The following is a 21139-nucleotide window of genomic DNA, read 5'->3' as shown; positions in this document are numbered from 1 at the left end:
TCAGAAAATTATAGTTGATTAGTACGGAGAAGAATTTTTTTCTTTAATTTTATCGAGATTCGAACTCTTGTCCTATGATAGTAACTCTGTCTCATACTAACCAACTTAATCCTACCTCGGGGATCTATTCAAGTTAATAAAAGTTGACAAAAGACGACTGCACTCGCCCCAGTACCTTTAACGCCTCCACTAATCCGTCTGAGGATCAACACGGAGGAATGCTATTATCTCTAAGATACAATCCACCATGTGAGAGATTGCTATTGATAGATTGGAGGGAGATATCTCTAAAGTAATGTTCATTATTAGGGAATCTCGAAGTGACCATCTAGATGGTGTAGAGACGACCTATGGTGAGTCAGATGTTTCCACCAAGGTGATTTTCAACTGCAAGAATATTGCTTACCAAGTGAATCTATAAGTTGTCGCTCGGAGCTTATCAAACATAAAGCATTTGTGGAATGGGAGTATTAGGACTTGCGAACAAAAGTGAAACTACACACACGTGGAGAGTCATAAGGACATGTGATATTAGCTTGGGGTGTTCCCCATTTGTCACCTTTGTTCAACTCACTTGGCCCAATCAAATTGAGTAACTCATTGAGCCCGATCAATCCATCTGACTCATCCAACATGGCTAAAGCAATTGACTAACTTGGCCCATTTGGTCCGACTAGCTACTCAAATAATTAGTTCTTTGACTAAAACATAATTCTACACTTTGGGAGCTTAAATATATATATATATATATATACTCACATTAGAAATATTTTTATTCAAATGTGATTACACTTAATATGATAGAAGCCAACAAAAAGGCAAAGTCATTGAGCAGTATGCCCTGACATTCGGCCAAGCACAGAAACAGATTCACATAGCGACTGGGAAGATAAGAAAATGGAGTTCTACCGGCAAACAGCGCCTCAAATTACACATTAGTGTTTTAAAGCTACGCTGGTATAGTCACATATCTGCAACATTACGCGCTGACAATGATAATTTGCGCGTTGAGGTAAGATAATAGTTGTTGCTTTGTCATAATCCTCTTCTACAATATACAGCTACCTCATGCGGCGGGATCATCAACTTCAGAATTGAAAGCAAAATTTGGAAATGTTGTGGTTATGTCCCTGCAGATAACATGGAAGAGTCATTCAAAAAACATCACTCTAGATAAGGCGCTTCCTTCAAACTTGCAAGCCTACATAATCTAGTAATATCAATCTTGCTTTATTGAAATCCATAAATCACAAATAGAAGAGTTGGTATTAACTAGTTCAGTATAAATATCGGTAGATTCTCATCAGATCAACCCAGTTTTCCAACATCAAGAGCATGTTTGCCATGTCAAGTTATAGATGAAACTAGTTAGTCCTCCTGATGTAATTTGTTAAATGAACATGTTTGTATTAGTGCCCAAAAGCAGCGATGTAATTAAATCAGAAGATCATTATTTTGTATCGCAAGGCCTATTTTATATATCAATAGCATAATTATCTTACAAGACGGCCTATCTCAACAGGTCTCATGATGCTAATAACTTCTCCTATTTCTGTAAAAAATTATCATGGACTAGATTTGACTAATATTCAATATTCTGGCATGATACCTATCTAGGGCTCTGATCATCCAGTCGACATCAGATAATAGTATCAGAGTCTTAACTTTTTAAAAAAACTTGAATGACTCAACAATTTTTCACCTTAATTACAAGTCAATTGACACAAAATTCGACTCTAACATAGCTAAATAACCTACCGTGATAAGAGATTCAATAATGGCAATATATCTTGTTTATATTTCATATAAAATTGTAAAGAATTCACTGGCTATTATGTTCGAACATCAAAGTAGCTATTGCAAAGGAAGCTCATTGTCTTATATGACTTAGCAGGATGCTACCCTAAGGTCAAATTCTGCAATGGAAATTTGACCAGTCCATTTTGTTATGCAGCATTTATGCATGGAATTGATGGAACGTGAATAATTTTACATTCACAATCTCACATAGAATAGCTGTCTATTTATTATACTTGAGAATGAACGAAAAAATAGTAATCATGGAGCATGGGATCCAGAGAACTAGGAGAAACAGTCAGTAGGATACACTATTTACAGAGTTTTTTTGGCCTTCTCTAGTCTAAGATACTTGCCTGAGATATGGAATTGTCATGACCTTCATCAAGGAGGGATTCCCAGATACCAAGTTTTCCCAATCCTTTTTATCTATTTTACCATCCTGATTACCGTCTGCATCTTGAAATGTCTGTTGAAAAAAAAAAGTTAAAAACAAGAGTGAGAGAAGTAAACATATAATGACTGGAATGTAAACCTTATCTAGGATTATTTCCAGAGTCTCATCTGACAACTTCATTTCTGATTCAGATAGCAATGCAATCAACAGTTTCTTCACCTATAACAGAAGAGATCATTTGTAAGGCACCGATATGTAAGGCCATATCATGGTCAAATTATAAGCTGTTAGCAAAATCATAAGTTTAAAGACCATTTGCAAGGTATCAAGCAACCTCTTTCCTCTCAATAAAGCCTGTGCCATCCAGATCATATAACTTGAAGGAAACTGTAGTAACACATGAAGATTTAGAAGACTGTCATTAAGTAAAATTTGCTAAAACACTACAAACTTACAGTCTACTTTGTCTTCATGGGCGGCATTTGGATGGAAGACATTTAAGGCTCGAACGAAATCCCCAAAATCAATAACTCCCTTTTGTTTGGCATCAAATAGGTCAAATAACTGCATAAAATGGATAATTATTTATTCTAGTTCTAATAGCAAGAATACTAAGAAAAACTAATGACATTAAAGACTATTGGGTCAGTAACACATCAAAGTAAGCTAAATGCAAAACTAATAACAAATAAGTAGCAACCGTGGGAAAAAATGTGAATGGGACAAAGTGGTGGATAGAAATAGACTCCAATGTGAATGAGACATTAGTCCCACATTGGGAGTTGAGTGGCATTAAGGTTGATATTTAGAGCAAGAGGGGATGCGAATCTAGGACCCGGATTGTACCAACCCAAATGATTATGGTGTGAACGCTATTGCTCATAGCGGACCGATCGGGGCACAATGTGTTCACGTGGATCAGCCAGTATTTGTCACCATTCTCTTTTGCATGCTTGAGCACACGTGGCTCACCTAATATTTTGCCACATGCTTTGCTTGTTGCTCAAGCCACATGCTTTGGCTTGTTGCTCAAGCCACATGCTTTGGCTTGTTGCTCAAGCCACAAGCTCTTACTTATTGCTCAAGCATAGGCTCTTGCTTGTTGCGCAAGAAAGTCCTATGCTTGTTACTCAAGGTTGGCACTCCTATAAGAGGTGTGGTTCTTGAGCAAATGAAAAAACAGAAGCATTCTTGAGCAATGAGAAATTTCAAAGAGAGAAATCCTTCCACCTTGATTCCCTAGTTTCTTCTTTCTCTCTGTCATGCAATTCTTCACTCGACAAACACCTGTGATAGTGTTTAGGTACATATTCAATTCGCCACGACAACCTGTGCTAGGTTGTTATTGTGGTTTTGTCGTTTTATCCAAAAAAAAAGGACGTCTAGCAACCTCGTAATGCTGCCAAAGGGGACAAATTTATTTTAAGGAAACTTCATCACTACAGGACTCAGCGTCTTTGTTTCTTGGGCGACGCAACTCACAAATCCCGCTCCGACTCAAGCAATCGAGAACACTTAGGCTCTAGATTTGTTCCCGATCACTTGGCGTCCATTCCCGAGCACATGACGACTCACTTGGCGACTCGGTTCTTCAACTTCAGTGACCTTCTTGGACTCGACTGACACGGTAGCCGAGCAACACGTCCACTCGGTTTCAGCATCAGTTTCCCACTTGGGCTCAGGAAGCGTTCGACAGGAAACTGACAAAGTCCCTCTTGTGTTCGGACAAGCTTGGCACTCAGCCTAATAATCCCAAGCCGACAGCTTGAGATTATCCGATCAAGTCATCTCGAAGATAAGTCTGAGTTGTGTTAATTGTAATTTCAATTCAGACTACCCTCTTGTATCTTCGACAACTCGATTGTGAAATAATAATACTTCCAACAATCTTAAAACAAACTCGTTCTATTAAGATGATTGCAAAAGATGTTGAGATACAACAGGCTCAACATGTGCAGGCCCCTTCCGTCCCGATTAGAAATATTCTAATCAACCATGGAGAAAAGTCAGAAAAGTTAACTAGGTTGAACTTCAAGTGGTGGCAGCAGAAGATGTTTTTCTACCTGACCATGCTGAACCTGGCACGATTCTTGATGGAGGAACCTCCCAAACATGTTGAGGATGCTACTCATGTCAACACCATCAATGTAGTGGAAGCATTGAACCCTTACGAGTTCTTATGCCAAAACTACATCATCAACTGCCTTCCCAACTCATTGTACGCCGTGTATAGCATGGTGATAACGGTTAAGGACTTGTGGGAGTCTCCGGACAAGAAGTACAAGATGGAGGATGCAAAGGCCAAGAAGTTCATCATTAACTGATTCCTAGACTATAAGATGGTGGACTCCAAGACGATGATGCGGAGCTTCAAGTGATCTTGCACGAAATTCACTTGGAAGGCATGGTGCTGAGTGAAACCTTCCAGGTGGCGGCTATTATTGAGAAGCTGCCTCCCAATAGGAAGGACTTCAAGAGCTAAGTATAAGAGGAAGGAGATGAAGCTGGAAGAACTCATTGTTAGGCTTCGAATTGAAGAAGACAACAAGAGTTCAAAGAGGATGTTATTCTCTTAGGGTACTACTACTGTATGTGATCGAGCATGATCAAAACTAGAAATGGAAGAATCTCAAGTCTTCCAAGGCGTAAGCAAAGAGAAATTCCCTATAAGTACTTCAAGTGTAACTGAGTCGATCATAAATTTTTGAAATACAGGAAGCTGAAGAAGAAGCAGGAGGTCAACCTGAACGAGAGACCAAAAATGAATGACCTTTATGCTGTGGGCTTCGAACTGGACCTCATGAGTTCAAAGCTCCGATAATGGTAGATCGATATCGATGCCACCAGACATGTGTGTTGTAACAAGGAGCTGCTCCACAATTTTGAAGAAGTCAAAAATGGGGGCATGCTGTTTATGTGGAACTCTGCAACCTCGGACATATGTGCCAAGGAAAAGTGGTGTTGAAGATGACTTCGGGCAAGGAGTATGTTCTGGAGATTCAAAAGAATCTATTGTCTAAATCTAGGGCTGTAAACGAGCCGAATAGAGCTCAAGCTCGGTTTGTTATCCCTAAGCTCGAGTTCGGCTAAAGTTTGATTCGAGTTTTAGTTCTTAAGCTCGAGCTCGGTTTATAATAAAATTAAATAGTTCAAGTTCAACTCGAAAAAAGCTTATTTAAAAAGTAAACGAGCTTAGTGTGAGCTCGTTTAAGATAATTAGCTATAATAATTAATAATATATTATTATAGTTATTATTTATGTGATATATAATTATATATATATAATAAGATAAACGAGCCTCTTAATATACATGTTCGCAAGCTTCTTAATGGACACATTCATGAGCCTCTAAACGAACATGCTTACGAGCTCATGAACCAAATACTGTTAAGCTCGAGCTCAGCTCGATAATATTTTCAAGCTCAAAATTAGACTCGAGCTCGGCTCGTTAACTTAATCAAAAGAACTTGAACAAACTTGTTTTCGAGCCGAGACATGAATAGCTCACGAGCGGCTTGACTCGTTTATACCCCTATTTGAATCACTTTTGAACAAGCATGACTTCCGCATAGGGGTGTAATCGAACTGAACCGAGCCGAGCCGAATAGTAAGAGGCTCGAGCTCGAACTCAGTTTGTTATCCCTAAGCTCATGCTCAGCTCGAGTTCGATTCGAACTTTAGTTTTTAAGTTCGAGGTTGGCTCGTAATAAAATTAAATAGCTCGAGCTCTGCTAAAAAAAAAGCTCGTTTAAAAATTAAACGAGCCTAGTTCAAGCTCGTTTAAGATAATTAACTATAATAATTAATAATATATATATATAAGATTAACGAGTCTCTTAACGAAGATGTTCGTAAGCCTCTTAACAAACGCATTCACGTTCACGTGCTTATGAACCAAATACTGTTAAGCTTGAGCTCGGCTTGATAATGTTTTCGAGCTCGAAATTAAGCTCAAGCTCAGCTCATTAACTTAATCGAATGAACTTGAACGAACTTTTTTTTGAACCAAGATCCAAATAGCTCGCGAGCGACTTGGCTCGTTTATATCCCTACTTCTGCATTATTTTCAAGTCGGACAGAGTTGTAATGTCCAAGAATGAAATATTTATAGGAAAGAGCTATGTAACTGATGGACAATATAAGCGTCAATGTAATGGTCATTAGGCCCACAGTTAATAAGAATGAAAGTTATTCAATTTATATGCTTGAGTCTTCGTGTTTGTGTTATGGTAGACTAGGACGTGTTAACTATGATGTATTGAGTAGATTAATTAACATGCAAGCATACCTACATTCCACCTTGATCCGAAACACAAGTGTGAGATTTGTGTTGAAGAAAAAATGACAAGGTCATCCATTCGACACGTTAAAAGAAGCAATGAAACACGGCCTAATCCACACTAACGTATGCAACCTAAAAGGTACACCGACACGTGGTGGAAATAAGTACTTCATCACTTTGTAGATGATAAAACAAAATATTGTTATGTGTATCTTCTCAAAAATAAGGATGAAGCTATAGAGAAGATTGTTTTCTATAAGAATGAAGTTGAAAACCAACTTAATAAAACGATTAAGGTGGCTTGAAGTGACCGAGACTGTGAATATGTATCACCGTTCGCTTAATTGTGTATTGAACATGGGATCAAACACGAAATTACAACTCCCTATTCTCCTCATCAAAATGGTGTTGTTGAGCAAAAGAATCATACTCTAGAAGAAATAATGAATTTTCTACTATTAAGCTTTAGACTGCCAAAGTTTATATGGGGAAGTTGTGTTAACAACTAATTATCTTTTAAATAAAGTGCCAAAAAAAATAGAAAAGAGCCCTTATAAGTTGTGGAATAGAAGACAACTGTCATACAAATATTTGCAAGTGTGGGTATGTCTTGCAAAGATTTTTGTGTCTGATCCGAAAAGGATTAAGATAGGATCAAAGACTGTTGATTGCATATTTCTTAGATATGCACATAACAACAATGTATACAGATTCCTTATGTTTGAATCTCAAATATATGAGATATATAAGAACACGATTATTGAATCGAGAAATTTCTCATTTTTCGAATATGTGTTTCTTTATAAGATCCGAAAGGAAGCAAATTTCTCAAAATGGGCATATAAAACACAAGAAGAACAAGAAGGTTGAGCTAGTAAAAAAATTCGGGTGGAAAAATCCTCTATGATGAATTTTATCAATTTTATATTGGAAAGTGAACCTCAAAATTACTCAGAAGTATTAAACTCTTCTAAAATCATACTTGAGAATTTGAGGATCTTCCTCCAAGAAGTATACCACTAGGTTACAAGTGGAATTGCAAGAAGAAAATGAAATCGGATGGTACGATAGATAAGTACAGGGCTAAATTAGTAAATAAAGGTTACCGATAATGTGAAAGTCTTGATTACTTTGATATGTATTCTCTGCTATCGAGAATAACTTCCATTAGAATGTTGTTGGCTATCGCCGCTCTATCGAATTTAGAAATACATCAAATAAATGTAAAGACCGATTTTCTAAATGGGGATTTAGAAGAGAAATTTACATAGAGCAACTTGAAAGGGTTTTCTGTGCTAGGGCAGAAAAACAAGGTTTATAAATTGGTGAAGTCGTTATACGGCTTAAAACACTGATGTCATGAGAAATTTGACATCTTATGTCATTATATAGATGATTGTTATGAAAAAAAGTAGATTTAAGATCAATGAATGTGATAAATGTGTTTATATAAAAAACACTAATATCGATTATGTCATTATGTAGATGTCATACTTATCATTGGGAGTAATGATAAGATAATCACATCCAAAAGTTATGATGAGCTCAAGATTTAGCATGAAAGACATGAACGTTACTTATGTGATTCTAGGAATTAAGATTTTTAGAATATCAGAGGGACTTATTCTAAGTCAGTCTTATTATGTGGACAAGATTTTTAAGAAATTTATCAAGAGTGATACTGCATTAGCACAAACTCCAATAGATACGAGTCCACATCTATTGAAGAATCGAGGAGAGAGTATCTCTCAAATAGAGTACTCTCGAGTTATTGAAAGTTTAATGTATTTAATAAGTTGTACATGATCAGACTTAGCCTATGCAGTGAGTAAACTGAGTAGATACATAAGTAATTCTGGTGTTGAGCACCGGAAAGGGATAACAACAGTCCTGAGGTACTTAAGATATACTCTTGATTATGGACTGCACTACACGAGATATCCTATTGTAATTGAAGAATACAACGATGCAAATTGAATATCGGACATGAATAACTCTAAGTCCACAAGTGGTTATATATTCACTTTGGGAAGTACAACCATTTCTTATAAATCTTCTAGGTAAACTGTAATAACCAGATCCACAATGAAATCTGAGTTTGTAGTTCTTAACAAATATAGTAAAAAGACTGAATGATTATGACAATTCTTAAAAGATATTCCTCGATGGCTGAAACTTGTGCTAACAATTTGCATACGTTGCGATAGCCAATCAGCGGTAGGACACAAAACCAAATGTATAATGGTAAATCTCGACATATACGTCATAGATATAATACCATTAGACAACTACTTTCAATAGTAGTTATCACTATCGACGATGTACAATCAAAAGATAACCTAGCGGATCCGTTAACCAAAGGGCTAAATAGAGAATTAGTTGCAAACTCATCACTAGGAATGAGTTTGATGCCAATGCTAACTGTAGGTGTAAAGGAAATCCAACCTATGCTAACCAAGAAATAGATTCAACGGGACAACCTAACTACACCAAAAGACAATCATTGTGGGGGAAACGACTCGATGAATCAATGAACGGATGAAGGTTAAGCCTACAGCTTTTAATGATTAGTAGAGTCATGTCCAATGTAAAATACTCTAAAAAGATCACCTATGTGTGAAAGAAGTGGGGTCACTTCGAAGAGAATTAAAGGCACAATTCTTAGACCTTCTCATGGAACCAAGTATGTTCATGGCCAATAATGAACACACTTATGAGAATTGAGCTATATCAGGGAGAGTCCGGGGTGAAATATGTCAATGCTTATACATATGGCAAAATAGTTCACAGACATGTTCAACCAATGAGCAAACATATCTTTATAAGGGAAAGTTAAAAGGTCAACACCTACCTATCCTATACATGACCCAACTGTCGAGTGCTATCACATACCTTGTTTCCATTCACGTGGGGGATTGTTGGAAAAAATGTGAATGGAACAAAGTGGTGGATGAAAATAGACTCCAATGTGAATGAGATATTAATCCCACATGGGGAGTTAAGTGGCATTAAGGCTGATATTTAAAGCAAGAGAGGGTGTGAATCCAAGGCCCATATTGTACCAACCCAAATGATTCTGATGTGAACATTACCGCTCGATGCGGATCGATCAAGGCACAGTGAGTTCACGTGGATCAGCCAATGTTTGCCACCATTCTCTTTTGCATGCTCGAGCATACATGACTCAACTAGTGTTTTGTCACATACTTGGCTTGTTGCTCAAACCACATGGATCAGCCAATGTTTGCCACCATTCTCTTTTGCATGCTCAAGCACACGCAGCTCAACTAGTGTTTTGTCTCGTGCTTTGGCTTATTGTTCAATCCATAGGCTCTTACTTGTTGCGCAAGATAGTCTTATGCTTGTTGCTCAAGGTTGACACTCCTATAAGAGGAGGTGTGGTTCTTGAGTAAATGAACAAAAGAAGCATTCTTGAGCAATAAGAGATTTCAAAAAGAAGAGATCCTTCCACTTTGATTCCCTTATTCTTCTTCTTTCTCTGTGTCGTGCAATTCTTCACTACACCCATGATAGCGTTTAGGTACATGTCTAGTTCGCCATGACAACCTGTGCTAGATTGTGATCGTGATTTTGCAATATGACCTCATAGCACCACCAAAGGGGATGAATCTATTTTAAAGAAATTGCATCATCGTAGGACTCGACATCTCTGTTCCTCAGGCTACGTGACTCAGGAATCCCGCTCTGACTCAAGCAGTCGGGAGCACTAAGGCTCTGGATTTATTCCTGAGCACTTAGTGTCCATTCCCGCGCACTCAACGACCCACTCGGTGACTCAGCGCTTCAACTTCAGTAACCTTCCCGGACTCGATCGACACGGTAGTCAGGCAGTGCATCCACTCGAATTTGGCATCAACTTCCCACTCGGGCTCGGGAAGCGTTCGACAGGCAACAAGTGAAGTCCCTCCTATGCTCAAACAACCTCAGCACTCGGCCTAATCAACCCAGGCCCACAGGGAGATTATCCGCTCAAGTCATCTCGACAGATAAGTCTGAGTTGTATTAATTATAATTTTAATTCAGGCTACCCTGCCAGTATCTTCGACAACTCAATTGTGGAATAATAATACTTCCAACAACACCATCATCACTAATGTATAATATATCATACCTATTAATATCAGAACAATACAACAACAAAAAATATATTATAATAAATGGAAAAAATCAAAATGTCAAAACATATTGTAGCAAATATTAAGATCATATTTATTACTATACATTTATTAATAAATATAAAATTATCAATAGTATTTGATAAATTTAGATTATTAATTAACATTTCATATTATGGGCCTTAATTACAACTCAAAACACATCTGAATCAAAGATTTATAGGACTTCACTCAATCAACAGAAATTGCTCTCACTCCTCTCTCATAGATAAATGTCCTTGGTCTAGCTAGAGATTATATACAAGTAACAACAAGGTTAAATGATCAATCTCATGAAAATTTTAAATTAACAAGGTTCAAAAATTTATGTTCAAAGTCAAGTCAAGTGAATGAAGAAGACTCTACACCCTTCTCATGCATATTTGCTAGCATTCAAGTTGGAATTAGATAAGAAATTTCTAAATCCTTTAATTACCAAAGTCAACCTAATTCAATCAAATTTCAAACTTATCTCATTCTTCTTCTCTCTTGATTTCGCCAAATTTCAATTGTTTCCATCTATTTTCTAGTGGAATCTAACTCATTTCTAGGTAATTTCTTCAAATCTAGATTTTTTTTTTTTCTTTGACAATCTTCTAGGACAACCATACTTAAGGACTTAATAGATATACCAATTGATTAATGGAGCTTAGTAATCTCCTTGAATTGTACCTTTTCCTTGACAAAGTGCCATTCTTGTACAATACTACAATTTACACAATGTGCATGGTAACTTGATTATCATAGAACATTTTTTTTTAACTCTTTGAGCCAAATGGGTTCACACATGATTAAATATGGAAAGGGTAATTGCCTTATATTTTGCCTCGAGGTTAGCTACTATAACTTGCCTCAAGGAAAAGTCATGAAATGTAATGCATTGTATCCTATCCACGTCCATATCCATGATATATGATGTACACTATTTTATAGTGTTGACAAAACATGCAAAATTATGACACTATAAGAATGTTGAATCTCCCAAGGCCCTTGTTAGGAAATACCTAACGTCAAACTGTCAACCAAAGTTCAAAAATCCTGAGTCCTCCCTCCTTATCACCGAGGGATGTGAGGTCACTATCAAAATGGTCTTGGAATTACAAAATGGAATCTTGCACTGGCTTTATGGCCACTTTGCAACTCGTAAAGGGAGAAACAAAACTTATGTCCTTAACACAAAGGGAAGAGGATCAAAATGAACCTTAATAAAACTATTTTGATTAAACTGAAGTATATCCCACAAAAGAAATCAACTCAATCTTTAAGCCAGTCCCCTCACTTTCTCGCCCAATCATAATTTTAAAATGTAAGGAATCAGATCTGATGTTAGTGTATGGGCTGACATTAAGATTGGTGCTAGTAGCACATTTAGGTACCACATCCAAGGTTAAAGAAACTTTATGGGACTTTCAAGACATAACCCCAAAGGGGTTAACCAATGACCTACTAGCTTTACAAACTATTTAATATGTAATAAACCTTGTCCAAAGTTCATAAATTACCAATTTTTCAACTAAATGAAATCCTAAGACAACACTAACTAAATGGCAAGTTGAAAGACTTTAAAAAATCTTTATCAAGGAGAGCATTAGTCCTTGCATCATTTGTGCATTAATAACTCCTAAAAGGGATAACTCCTAAAGAAAATCTTCTTGCTATCATGTCATCAACAAAATCACCATTACGTATAGTTCCCAATACCTAACTAGAGGACATGCTCAATTTGATAGCAATAGAACAATAATTCTTTAAGATTGATTTACACAATGGTTATCGCCAAATGAGGATTAAGATTGATGATGTATGAAAGACAACTTTAAGACATAGTGAGTTGTATGAATGGTTCTCTTCCTCAGAATTGTATTTCTTCACAAGGCATCTCTATAATCAAAGGGCAGTTAAGGATCGACAAAAGTAATAGAATCCAAGCAGCTTGAAACTTTCACCCAATCTGTGACCTTTTAGAGATGCTTTATGAGGAACTTTGATTGCCTCAATAAAGAGGTGTTATATCTAACTAAATCTTCTTCTACTACCTTTCAAAAAGATTAAGGGTGAGTAAGGCTCATGTTTCTACACATCCTGACCTTTCTAAAGCATTGAAGAAATCTTGTGATGTGTCTAAAGTAAGAATCAAAGATACCTTAAGACAAGAAGAGCATCATCTCATTGCTTTTACTAGTGAAAAATTAAATGAGACCTGATAGTGTTATTCTAAGTATGCCAAAGAGTTTTACACAGTTATGTAGGTTCTACGATATTAGTGGCACTATTTGTTGTCACATAAATTTATACTACACTCTGAGCATAATATGCACTTAATGTCATCAAGTGGATTAAGTTCCTCTAAAAATACACTTTTGTCTTAAAGGACCAAGTATAACAAAGACACTAACACATTGAGTCAAATTATGGCCACCTTACACATGATGGATACAATTGTAATTGGATTTTGATTACCTCAAGGATGAGTATCATTTATTTCGTTACCTCATGTAAATATCCAAGACATTTAGGATGGATAATGTCATGATTAGGTTAACTTCATAACTAGGGACAATTAGCTATCAAGAGGATAACTACCTACCAATGGTATACACGTGTATTTTGGATTATCAAGCAGAAACTTTTTTGTTTGGGAATTACATAAAAAGTAGTATTGTAAGATAATTTAGAGGGTTGACTACGGCTTTCATCTCAAATAGATTCTTTTGGTCATCCCTTAAATAAAAAAGGATTATAATTGTATCTCAATGTCACATGTGTTAAATAACAGAAGTTATTGAGCAAAATATAGGTCTTTAAACAACAATATTTGTTCCTCATGAGCATGAAGAGATCTTAACATGAACTTTTTATTAGGATTTCCTTAAACTAATATGTTATTTTTTTCATTTTGGTAGTTGTATGTAGGTCTAAGATGGATAATTTCATTCCATTTAACAAAATAAACAGTGCATCTCATAAGGTCAAGTTGTCCTCCAATGAGGATATTAGATAGCATAGGTTACTTAAATCGATAGTGTCTAATAGGGATATTAAGTTTGTCAGTTCTAGAAAATCCTTTAAAAAATATTTCATACCAAACTCAAGGAAATTTATTTAGCTGTCTGGTGGAGAAAAAAACAAAGACTAAGGGTTCTAAGTGACTTATTGAATTTGTCTAAAATACTTTTATTATCAATCTATAAGTAGATGTCCTTTCAAAGACATTTATGGGCTAAAAGCTTCCAAATAGTAGATGATTTGATTCCACTATTTGTCACTTTCATCCTTTTGAGTTTATTGAGAGTTCTTTTGAGTGTGTTCAGGAGATTCATGCCAAAAGGAAATTTGCATAGATAATAAAATATATGTTAATGCACGTTACAAATATAAGGAATACAGTGTAGAAAACTATTTTGTTCTTTGCATTTGCCATGAGCATTTTCCAAAAGCTAATTTCAAAAACTTTGTACCCACTTTGTCGATCCCTTCAAATTATGAAAAAAATAGTATTAATGATTATGTTATTTACTTGTTATCTAAATTGAACATTAGTTTAGTTTTCAATATAGAGGACATGATGTCATATTGAGGGATGTTCAAGTCAGTCTTCTCTGTCTATTAATTTGTCTATAGATTGTGCTACTATAGTTCACATCCCTACTTCCTTTGACACAATACTCCCTAGAGTGAGAACATAGTTGATACAAAGATAATGCTAGCCCTTATAGCAACACTCAAAAGCACCCACTTCCCATTTATATTAGGCATCACCAAATTTGATCTTGTTGCTTCCCTCATTCTTGGTAGGTTTGAGTTCTTCTTGGATTGAGAATAAATTTAAGCTTTCCTTTAAATTTTCAGTTTTAAATTTATACAGTTTTTTAGTTCAAAAGTTGTTTTAAATGTTTAAAGTTGTTTAGAATTTTGATGCAGCATAGCGGAGAGAACAAAGATACGAGCCTCACCTAGAGGAAAGCTCTTATACCATTTGACACAGTACAGCGGAAGGACCTCACTGTGCTGCATCAAATTTAGAAAAAATCTATTAGAGATTTGAGATTAGCTAGGTCTTTATTTTACAATATATATATATATATATATAGTTGCTTTATAAAAGGGGTTAGGATCTTATAAATAATTATCTTTCAGTTTAATAATATTTTCCCTTATGGGCAGCACCTTTATTCTGCTGCATTAAGTGATATCAGATCTAGAAGTCTTATTCAGTTTATTTATGAGCAAGTTCCTTTTTCTGATCTTCTCAAGTATGAACTATGGATCCACCCATTGTCCTCAAATAGACATTATGATATTAGCAAAGGGCCTAGGTTGAATTTCCGATTCATAATTCGACTTATAGTAGAAATTTAAAGGGAATGCAAGTTAAATAAAAATTATGCACTTCACTTCACGATATTGAACTCAGACAAGTCATCATCAAACTAGCCTAACTTGACAATTAAAAAATGGCAAATCAATTAATCCAATAATTGTTGCACATATACTAATGGATACTATTTGGAAGATTAAGAATATATATAAATTACCCGATTTGCCAAAAGATTTTCCCTTTTGTTATTCTTAAAAAATGCTAGCTGAAACTCTTCCTGCAAAAGTATTGTGATACGAAGATTAAGCACTTTAAAGTAAAATTCATTAGCTCAAGAAAATTGTAGCAGGACTACATAAAGTGAAAGCATCATCTATCAAAATTCTTTGAATTGTCTCACAAGATTCTGCTGAATTGAAGAGTGCAATAAATACTTTTATCCAAAATATTGAAAAAGAATGAAACATCAAAAATCCGATAGTGCCAAAGTTTACAAAATAAAACCAACTTTATATTAGAACTAATAGAAAATAGGTTGTTAGAGAACAGCTACATGTTCGAGGACTACAAAAGCTGCAAGGGACAAAAGTTGACATCAATATGTCTTCAGTTTGGGTTGCATTCTTAAATATGTTAAAACTAATCTAAGTATTCTTGTAATTCACTCAAAGTTCCACAATCAAGTTGATAGGAAGATGTAATGTTTTAATTCTAGAGTCATCAACTTTGATAAAATCATTGGATCATGAGATGCACAATCATCAATCTCCAATGTGAAAAGGTCTTTGTATCACTTGTAGGATTACAAAAATCATCCAACTTATTTAATTTACCCAAAAGGAATTAGTCAAGGCTTCACACCTTCCTTCAAGAAATTTTTGGATAAATCCCCATCCTAACATACATAGGCATGAAGTTCTATGAATGTCAGTTTAAGAAGTAACAAAAATCTAGAAGCATTGTGATTGGATTACAATAGATATGATGGACCTGTCGACAAATCGTTGATGCAAGTGTAAATATAGGGTATGATTTAGGAGAGATGTTTGGATTTGGTCCAAGGTGGAGAACTTTGGAATCTGATATGGTGTTGGAATTGCTGTTGGGCTTAGTTTCATTAAGTATACCACATCCCCCAACACCAAGTGGTGCCATAGAACCCATGGAGCCTATTTCTGGGCCTTTGGGCACGCCTCCTCCATAGGATGACTAACACTTAACAAAGAAGATAGCTAACATCAAAGCCTGATGCACATTATGGAGGTCTCTAATTGGCTATGGCTAGTGTTTTTTATCTAGAATGTGACCTAGGACGATATTGCGACTTATTATTTTCTATGGGCAAGTTTAATGGGTAATTTTACCGGTATAAGGAAGTATTCAATTTAATAATTTAAATAATAGCTTGGGTGAAATAAAGTCCTTTATAGCAGCATTAAGATTTGATTGCATGACAACTTGTTTTAGTATTGTAAGTTATAAGAAAAAGGAAAATTCAATAGTTGGTTTGCAGTTTCCTCAAGTTGTGTTTACCCTCGTGGAGGATAGAGGAGAGGGGTGGAGAGAAGAGGAAGGGAGGGAAAGGAAAAAAACCCTATATCTGATTGAGGGGTGGGGCAGTTGTAGGAGTGGTACAACATATTGAGTAGTAATCCAAAGCAATATATTTAACAGCTACATAAATTAAGAATAAGATATATTAAAGAAACAGTACACCTCCAAAAATGGGATAAAGCACAGTAGTTTACCTTGTTGATCAATCCATCATGAACCAAAGAACCACTAATCATCTTGAATAGTTCAAACAGTGCTTCAACATCATTGACAGTAACTGTCAAAACTTTATGAAAATAAGTAATAGAATTATTTTATAGAAATTTGTTGCACTAAAATTATATTTCAATCATGAATGATGAAAATCAAAGAAAGGATTTCCCTCTTAGCACCTATTAATTTGTAGGATGGACAGAACTACATAAGGTTCTTCTCAGCTATTATTATGTTTAACATACTACAACAACAACCAAACTTTATCCCACTAGGTGGGATCGGCTATATGGATCCTTTTACATCATTGAGCTCTATCTCCTACTATATCATCATTTATACTTAAATAAATTTCATCTTATTTTATTGTTGCCAACCAATTCTTTTTTGGTCTTCCTCTTCCTCATTTGATATGCGTGTTTGTCATAGTTTCACATCGCCTAACTGGAGCATTTATTGGTCGTCTAGTACATGTCTGTATCATCTTAAATGAGTCTCTCGGAGTTTTCCCTCAATAGATACAACTCCGAGTTTCTCTCTATTGCTTTCATTTCTTATTATTCTCGAATGCCTACACATCCACCTTAACATCCTCATCTCTGCAACTCTCATCTTCTGCTCATGTGCTCGAGTTATAGACCAACATTCAGCTCCATATAATATAGCAGGTCTAACTACGGTTTTGTAAAATTTTTCTTTAAGTTTTAGAGATACTTTACGCTTACATAAAGCACCCGACACTCTCCTCCATTTCAACCATCCTGCTTATATTCTATGTAAGACATCTCTCTCAATCCCTCCCAAAATGATCATAAATATCTAAAGCTCTTGGTTCCGTGCAACTCGTCATCTCCTATCTTAACAATTGTCTCATTATGTCTAATATTGCTAAACTTAAATTCCATATATTCTATTTTTATTCTGCTAAACCTTTCCCTTCTAGTATTTTCCCATCAAGATTCTAGTTTCGCATTTACTCCATTATGTTTAACATGAGAATATATTTTTTCCCTTCTAGTAAATATGATTTATTAGTGCTCATAAGATGTGTTTCTTCTACATATACTAGACATGCATGACATAATGACAAAGAAGAATATAAAGCCAGTTGGCACATGATGGATGAATATTCTAATGTCCAAATCATCAATAACACCATAATAACTCAATATACTTATATAGAAACGGTATAAATTTCTCTTGAAACAATAAGAAATTACAAGAAAAAAAATTAATCCCTATTTTTGTTGAATTATTTGCTTGCTTAAAGACTTCCTCTAATTTTCTTGAAACAGTGTATCTATCTCTATCTGAGCATATCAAAGATATTGCAAAATTCAACTCTGAATTTTTAGAAATAAGAAACCATGATTAATCGTATCGATTTCAGTCTTGGGAAAACTCCTAAGAGCTAAACTAACCAAATGAATTCATGCTAAATTTAACACCACATAAACTAAACGGAAAAAAAATATTAGATTTAACTCAATATAAACATATGCATCATATTTTTACACTAGGAATCAAAATTAACATAACGTCAAACCATGACCACCTCAAGGTGGTGAGCTAGTAAAGTGTATACAATATATACCAACAACCAACAACCAAGCCTTATCTCACTAGGTGGGGTCGGCTATATGGATCTTTTTACGCTGTTGAGCTCTATTTCCTATTATATCATCATCTATACTTAAATAAATTTTATCTTGTTTTATTGTTGTTAACCAAGTATTTTTTTGATCTTCCTCTTTCTCGTTTGATATGTGTGTTTGTCATAGTTTCATATCGCCTAATTGGAGCATTTATTGGTCGTTTAAGTACAGGAAATTAAAAGAGAATGAGTTAACCCTAAATCTAATACAACCTAAATTCACCTTAGAAATTAAAAGTAAAGTCAAAACTACAGGAAACATGCTTTGAGAATTATTCTGCTGAAGGATAAACGAATGATAGAAGATTTAAAGTAGAAACTAAGATAGAGAATGACTTAACCAAAAATCTAATATAGTCAAAATTCACCTTGGAAACTAAGATTGAAGTCAAAACTACATGAAACATGCTATCAAGGACTATTTTCAGAGAATGGATAAATCAATGATACAAGATAACCTACAAAATCAAGAATTACACAATCCTCGAGAACATTAGAAATTTTTAGTATGAATATTCAAAAAAAAATAGGAACTTACTAAACCTCTTTAATTGGAAACCAAACTGTTCAATTCCGAAATTAGGACAAGAACCAAACTTTTGACTCACAAGATGTCTGAGCGGCGAGCTCCACCGGGTTTTCATATCCTGGGTAATTCCTCCGTCTCGTTGATGGCAAACAGCCCATTTACAGAAGTTACGTAGTAGCCCGCACCTAATCAGATGTTAAAATCGACCCAGAAATTCATCAACAATGAAATGCACAGAAGAATGCCTAAATTTATCAAATTAATCAACAACATAAAGGAATGAATTTCAAATCCTAAAAAAAGAACATAATAAAAACACAAAACGAACTCTAGCGGACAACAACAGAAACATGGGAATGAATTGGAAGAATAATACCCACGGAAGTGGGTGCCAATCCAAATCGAGCCACGGGAAAGGCGCCGAACGGCCGAAGGACGAGAAAACTGAAGAAAAAACTGAGAGAAAAAGATTGGGGAGGAGATCGAAATAAGAGAGCAACCGCAAACGAGAAACGAGGGAGCTACATCGGCGGGCAAATGCTTACGGGAGACGCCGTGGTTCATCAAGACCGCTCATCTTACGTTCTTCTCAATTTCAACCGAACAATTTTTTGTGAAGATTAAAAAATAGTAAGAATTTTCTTTTTATTGAAACAATCACACGGTCCAGATCGAGTGGCTCTGGAATGGACGAGGTGGATGCGATGCGGGGCATTGAGTCAAGGGGCGGTTGGGGTAGACCCGATCTGGGCTGTCCAAACCGGACCTAGCCCAGAGGGCAACGTGCGTTAGTTATCCGTTGACCCGATTGCACGGGGCTGAACTGGCGCGGATGGGGTCCTATTAGTTTCGGTTCAATACCTATATTAACTTCTTGTTTTTTTTTTTTTGAATGTTGGAAGCTGACAGTTCTAGAGTGATTTTATTAAAAATGGTTGAAATTATTAAAAAAAAAATTTACATGTTAATGCCCATAATTCTCTAAACTCTATAAAAAAATAGCTCATTGATTCCGTCCGAAAGTTGAGTCGGATGGAGGTGGACCTTGGTATATTGGAAGTTGACGGAAAGTCACTGAAGCGTCGAATTTACCTGGTACCCCCTGGAAAGGTTCGCACGGGCGGCTGACGAAGGAAGATGACCAGGACGATGACGCTGCTGCTCTGCGCACACTCAGACGAGCCCCCAAGTCGTTAGAGACCAGAAATCAGGGAAAAAGTCCCCGGGTCAGGCCCTCCGATGCTCAAGTCAGGTACTTTTTCCTTAGAAAACACAGAGAAATGATGAAAAGTAAAAAAGTAAAGACTGGTGAGAAAATAACGAGTGAGCGTACCTGCATAAGGGACAAAATATCCCTTTTTATACTGCAACGGATGTTTCTGGGACCTGTCAGGTGTCAGGGAATGTTGGTTGTCAGGCTTTGTCTGGCGGTGAATGACACGTGGCTTCTCCTGATAGGCTGGCGACAAAACCAAAGGCGCAGCGAGCCCCGACTGTTAGCATATTCCCTGACACATTGATTGTTTTCTGACATTCTTTGACAAATGGTTACGATATCCTTGGCTTGCTTGTCCTGTAGTGCCTGGACGCTAGGTTTGCATCCTGACTTGCCTCGATCCATTGCTATCCATGGCTTGCTCATTCCGACATGCTCGACCGGTCTGTTTCTCGGCCTGCCTTCGTCTATTGTTATCCATGGTTTGTACGTTCCGACCTGCTTGACCAGTTTGTTTCCCGATCTGCTTTCGTCTACTGTTATCCATGGTTTGTACGTTCTGACCTGCTCGACCGGTCTGTTTCCCGACCTGCCTTCGTCTACTGTTATCCATGGTTTGTACGTTCCGACCTGCCCGATCGGTCTGTTTCCCGACCTGCCTTCGTCTACTGTTATCCTTGGCTTGTACGTTCTGACCTGCCCAACTGATCCGTTTCCCGACCTGCCTTCGTCTACTGTTATTCATGGCTTGCACGTTCCGACCTGCTCGACCTGCTTCTACCTACTATTATTCATGGCTTGCACGCCCTGACCTGTACGTCAGGTCTGTGTCCAAACCTGCTTTTGCCTACTGTTATCCATGGCTTGCACATCCCGACCTGTGCACGTCCCGACCTGTACGCCCGGTCGGTTTCCTGGCCTGCTTCTGCCTATTGTTATCCATGGCTTGCGCATCCCGACCTGTGCATATCCCGACTTGTACGCCCGGTCGGTTCCCCGACCT

The 21139-nt window shown here is 36.5% G+C and overlaps 1 protein-coding gene across 5 annotated transcripts; it reads right to left on the bottom strand.

Moving 5' to 3' along the window:
* Window positions 1-726: 726 nt before the first annotated feature.
* On the bottom strand, window positions 727-19500 carry LOC121989336 (calcineurin B-like protein 1). 5 transcript variants are annotated; one of them, XM_042543317.1, is made up of 9 exons: window positions 19297-19455; window positions 19000-19105; window positions 16719-16801; window positions 15188-15247; window positions 2650-2758; window positions 2529-2581; window positions 2333-2413; window positions 2154-2266; window positions 727-1130 (listed from the first exon to the last, which is right to left on the bottom strand). In XM_042543317.1, exons 2-9 carry the CDS (start codon window positions 19076-19078, stop codon window positions 1067-1069), a joined length of 642 nt encoding a protein of 213 aa, XP_042399251.1. In that variant the 5' UTR covers window positions 19079-19105; window positions 19297-19455; the 3' UTR covers window positions 727-1066. The 5 variants fall into 5 exon arrangements, with proteins under 5 accessions (XP_042399251.1, XP_042399250.1, XP_042399249.1 ...); XM_042543316.1 differs by having other exon boundaries at window positions 16719-16810; window positions 19297-19439; XM_042543315.1 differs by lacking the exon at window positions 16719-16801 and having other exon boundaries at window positions 19297-19500.
* Window positions 19501-21139: the final 1639 nt, after the last annotated feature.

Source organism: Zingiber officinale, chromosome 6B, assembly GCF_018446385.1.
Source record: "Zingiber officinale cultivar Zhangliang chromosome 6B, Zo_v1.1, whole genome shotgun sequence".
Taxonomy (NCBI): domain Eukaryota; kingdom Viridiplantae; phylum Streptophyta; class Magnoliopsida; order Zingiberales; family Zingiberaceae; genus Zingiber; species Zingiber officinale.
The sequence above is the reverse complement of the archived record's forward strand: the minus strand, read 5'-3'. Positions and strand labels throughout refer to the sequence as shown.

Excerpts from the sequence above, each read along its gene's own strand:
- LOC121989336 (XM_042543315.1), bottom strand. The coding sequence starts at position 19,484 with ATGAACCACGGCGTCTCCCGTAAGCATTTGCCCGCCGATGTAGCTCCC. Across the intron at positions 2,759-15,187 it reads AAAATCTTTTGGCAAATCGG|TTATTTGACCTATTTGATGC; the intron begins GTAATTTATATA and ends CATTTTATGCAG. Across the intron at positions 2,582-2,649 it reads CCATGAAGACAAAGTAGACT|TTTCCTTCAAGTTATATGAT; the intron begins GTAAGTTTGTAG and ends GTGTTACTACAG.